General features: G+C 30.7%; 1 protein-coding gene across 1 annotated transcript; it reads left to right on the top strand.

Moving 5' to 3' along the window:
• Positions 1 to 710: 710 nt before the first annotated feature.
• On the top strand, positions 711 to 3,365 carry LOC127104189 ((-)-germacrene D synthase). Its single transcript, XM_051041389.1, has 7 exons — positions 711 to 889; positions 970 to 1,246; positions 1,330 to 1,702; positions 2,095 to 2,313; positions 2,407 to 2,545; positions 2,624 to 2,872; positions 2,950 to 3,365. Exons 1-7 carry the CDS (start codon positions 764 to 766, stop codon positions 3,274 to 3,276), a joined length of 1,710 nt encoding a protein of 569 aa, XP_050897346.1. The 5' UTR covers positions 711 to 763; the 3' UTR covers positions 3,277 to 3,365.
• The last annotated feature ends 333 nt before the right edge of the window (positions 3,366 to 3,698 follow it).

Genomic DNA, 3,698 nt, shown 5'->3' with positions numbered 1-3,698 from the left:
AAATTGTCATCTTCAAATCCCACGAAATCAAAAATTTCAAATGAATTTATTTTCTCTGTTTTATAATAAATGATCCTATTGACAATTTCAGATAAATTAAGAAAAAAGAATAAATAGAAACGAGTAATATTTTTACTAAAATATATTTTATTTAGTATTGAAAATAATAAAATTAATATTAATTAGACGATGAAATTGAAAAAAATATATTAAAAATTGAAATAAATTATTAACATTTATTTATTCTAAATGAGTCTATTGTTGTTTTGGGACGGAGAGTACATGTTAAGATATTTTCAATGAAAATCAACATTTTAGAATTTCAAAATTCAATTTACTTAATATATTATAAAAAATCTTAGTCTTAAAATTCCTTTAATTTTGAGTATTTGGAATAGCTTTCAATCAAAATTGAAACATCAAAGGCAGCAATATGCATCTTTGTAATTGCAATAGCAAAACCTGAGTCCGTGATTGCAACCACCACAATTTAAAACAATGCAATGCATTGGAATTGGAACATTAACCACCCTTAATTTGTAGGTACTGAAAACTCCAAAATAGCCACCCTTGGAAATCAAGATGACCCACTTTCATTGTGTGATTCTTATTACTCACGTACTGTAAACGAGGAGCACGTTTTAGCCAAACTCATTCCTATAAATACACACACACACGTAAAGTTATTCTCAACTTCTAACCTTAAACTCAAAAAACGTCATTTTGTGTCTAAAATTGTTGGAAACAAAGGTGATAATTAATCATGTCAGTTTCAGCAACATCATCACTAGTTGCTCCTCCAACCATTAATAATTTATCTAGACGTTCGGCAAATTATCATCCCGACATATGGGGGAATCATTTTATTCAATATCTATTGGAGCCTATGGTGCTAATTTTACTTCATTCTAATTTACAGAACTTTATTTATTTTTTGAATGGAACATCTAAAAAAATTTATGTATGCAGGAATTGGATGAAATAATGAAGCAGCTAATAATCCTAAAAGAAAATGTGAGGCAGATACTACTCCCTACAAACCCTTTGAATGATGCTAATTTGATCGACTCAATCCAACGTTTGGGGTTATACCATCATTTTGAGCATGAGATTGGAGAATTATTGCAACATATTCACAATAATCATGTTCAAAATGGAACAATAATTCTCAATTTTAACGAAGATCTTCGTTCTATTGCACTTGTCTTCAGGTTACTAAGACAACATGGATATCCCATATTGCCGGGTACGTAGGCCCCACTTTACTGCTTATTTTTAATGGTGTAAATAAAACATAACCATGTGTTATATATATTGTCGTGTTCTCAGATGTTTTTCAAAAGTTCAAAAATGAGCAAGGAAACTTCAATGAAACACTTGTTGGTGATGTTGAGGGAATGTTAAGTTTGTATGAAGCCACACATTTAAGGATTCATGGAGAAGAAATATTAGATGAAGCACTTTCTTTCACTTCCTCACACCTTAAAATGATGACTACTCAATTAAGTCCTTCTCTTGCTACTAAAACTAATCATAGCTTAAAGAGGCCACTCTTCAAAAACATGCCTAGATTAGTGGCAAGGAATTATATTTCTAGTTATGAAGAAGATCCCTCACATGATGCAACTTTGCTATTACTTGCCAAATTAGATTTCAATCTGCTACAAAAACAGCATCAGAAAGAACTTGGTGATATTTCAAAGTAAGTTTAATTACTCCATCTAATTGAGTAATGGACAAAATAAATTAAAATTTAAGTCTCAAACAATAACAATTTAACGATAAAATTTTAGACAAATTTTTAGATGTACTTATAGATTTATATGGATGTACTCCGAATTTTGCATGATAGAGTTTTTAAACAAACCATTTGCAAGAGTAACTAGACCATTATGTACAAGATCTCAAAATTTTGAAGGTCAAAATTGTGTTTAAAAATGCATTTAAAGACATAAAACTTTTGAAGCCTATGTAGATTAAATTGTAAGTCTTTTTAGTTGACTTGACATATTCTAACTCCTACTTGAAAGAAGATCACTTGTGTCTTAGTATTTGATTATTGAGCTTGCTTTGTTTTCTTTAATTATCATTTAGATGGTGGAAGGATTTGGATTTTGAAAAAAAACTGCCATTTGCACGCAATCGAATAGTTGAAGCATACTTTTGGATATTGGGAGTATATTTTGAGTCTCAATATTCTGTTGGTAGAAAGATAATGACGAAAGTGATATCATTGGCCTCAGTAATTGATGATATATATGATAACTATGGTACAATAGACGAGCTACAACTTTTCACTCAAGCAATTCAAAGGTTTGAGGTTTTTGGAGTTTCCACTTTTCCATATTGAACTATAATTTTGTAGGGAAGTTTAATTATTAATCTTAATTTGAACTGGAATTCTAGGTGGGATATGAGTTGCATGGATTTTCTACCAGAATACATGAAGTTTTGCTATAAAGCCCTTTTGGATGTTTATGAAGAAATGGAGCAAGAGATGGTTAAAGAAGGAAGAGCTTTTTGTGTATATTATGTCAAAAATGAAGTAAATATTATAACTCTTCATTTTTTCCATAGGGTTACTTCTTTTTCTAAGAACTAACTCATTTAATATCTGCATCAGATGAAAAGATTGAGCCAGGCCTACTTGACTGAGGCCAAATGGTTCAGTTGTAATTTTATACCAACAATGGAAGAATACATGGCTCTAGGAATAGTAAATTCTGGTTACTATCTGATCACAGCAACATCTTTCATTGGAATGGGATGCATTGCTACAGAAGAAGTTTTTAAATGGTTAACTAATAACCCAAAAATTGTTAATGCTTCATCAAGAATTGCCAGACTCATGGATGATATTGTTTCCAATGAGGTAATGATTAATCAATAAATATCATTTCTTTTAAATTTATTATTATATGTTTAATATTTTATTTTATATTGAATTAGTTTGAGCAGAAGAGAGGGCATGGTGCCTCTTCTATTGAGTGCTATATGAATGAACATGGTGTAACTAGATCAGATGCAATTAGTGAACTTTCAAGACAAGTTACAAATGCTTGGAAGGATATCAATGAGGAACTTCATGATTCAACTCAAGTGCCAAAGCCTCTCCTTATGCGAGTTCTCAATTTATCACGTGTCATTCATGTGCTTTATAAAGATGAAGATTGCTACACTAACTCCCAAGGATCGACAAAGAATGACATAATATCTATCTTGTTGAATCCATGTCCAATATCACAAATTTATTGTTTCCAAAGGGTTGATAAATGAGCGCATGAAAAATGAAAATGTTGATGAAGATATGGAGGAGTATGTTCGTCAATGAGCATCTCACAGAGGACAAACACTTTCTCGCAGCGGCGGAGCCAGATAAAAAAATTTGGGATGACCGCTAACGTAAAATAAAGATTATAAATAAAATATAAATAGTATTTTAAATAAAACATTAAAGTTAAAATAAATACAAAGTTAATTACTAAAAATTTAAATTACATGACTTAAAACTATCTTAAAGTAATGCTTTACGCGTTCCGAGTAACTTGAAATCGTCAATAATTGACTCCGAACTAATGCTTGCACTAATCTCCCTTTCAATATATACTGTCATGTTATCTCCAAGAAACTCATCATCCATCTTGTTTCTCAACTTAGTCTTAATAATTTTCATTGCTGAAAAAGACCTCTCAGTTGTG

This window comes from Lathyrus oleraceus, chromosome 7 (genome assembly GCF_024323335.1).
Source record: "Lathyrus oleraceus cultivar Zhongwan6 chromosome 7, CAAS_Psat_ZW6_1.0, whole genome shotgun sequence".
Classification (NCBI taxonomy): domain Eukaryota; kingdom Viridiplantae; phylum Streptophyta; class Magnoliopsida; order Fabales; family Fabaceae; genus Lathyrus; species Lathyrus oleraceus.
This window is presented reverse-complemented; position numbering and strand designations above follow the sequence as displayed.

Coding starts and splice junctions, on each gene's coding strand:
- LOC127104189 (XM_051041389.1), top strand. CDS start 764: ATGTCAGTTTCAGCAACATCATCACTAGTTGCTCCTCCAACCATTAAT. Junction 1,247..1,329: donor TGGATATCCCATATTGCCGG/GTACGTAGGCCC, acceptor TCGTGTTCTCAG/ATGTTTTTCAAAAGTTCAAA. Junction 1,703..2,094: donor GAACTTGGTGATATTTCAAA/GTAAGTTTAATT, acceptor ATTATCATTTAG/ATGGTGGAAGGATTTGGATT.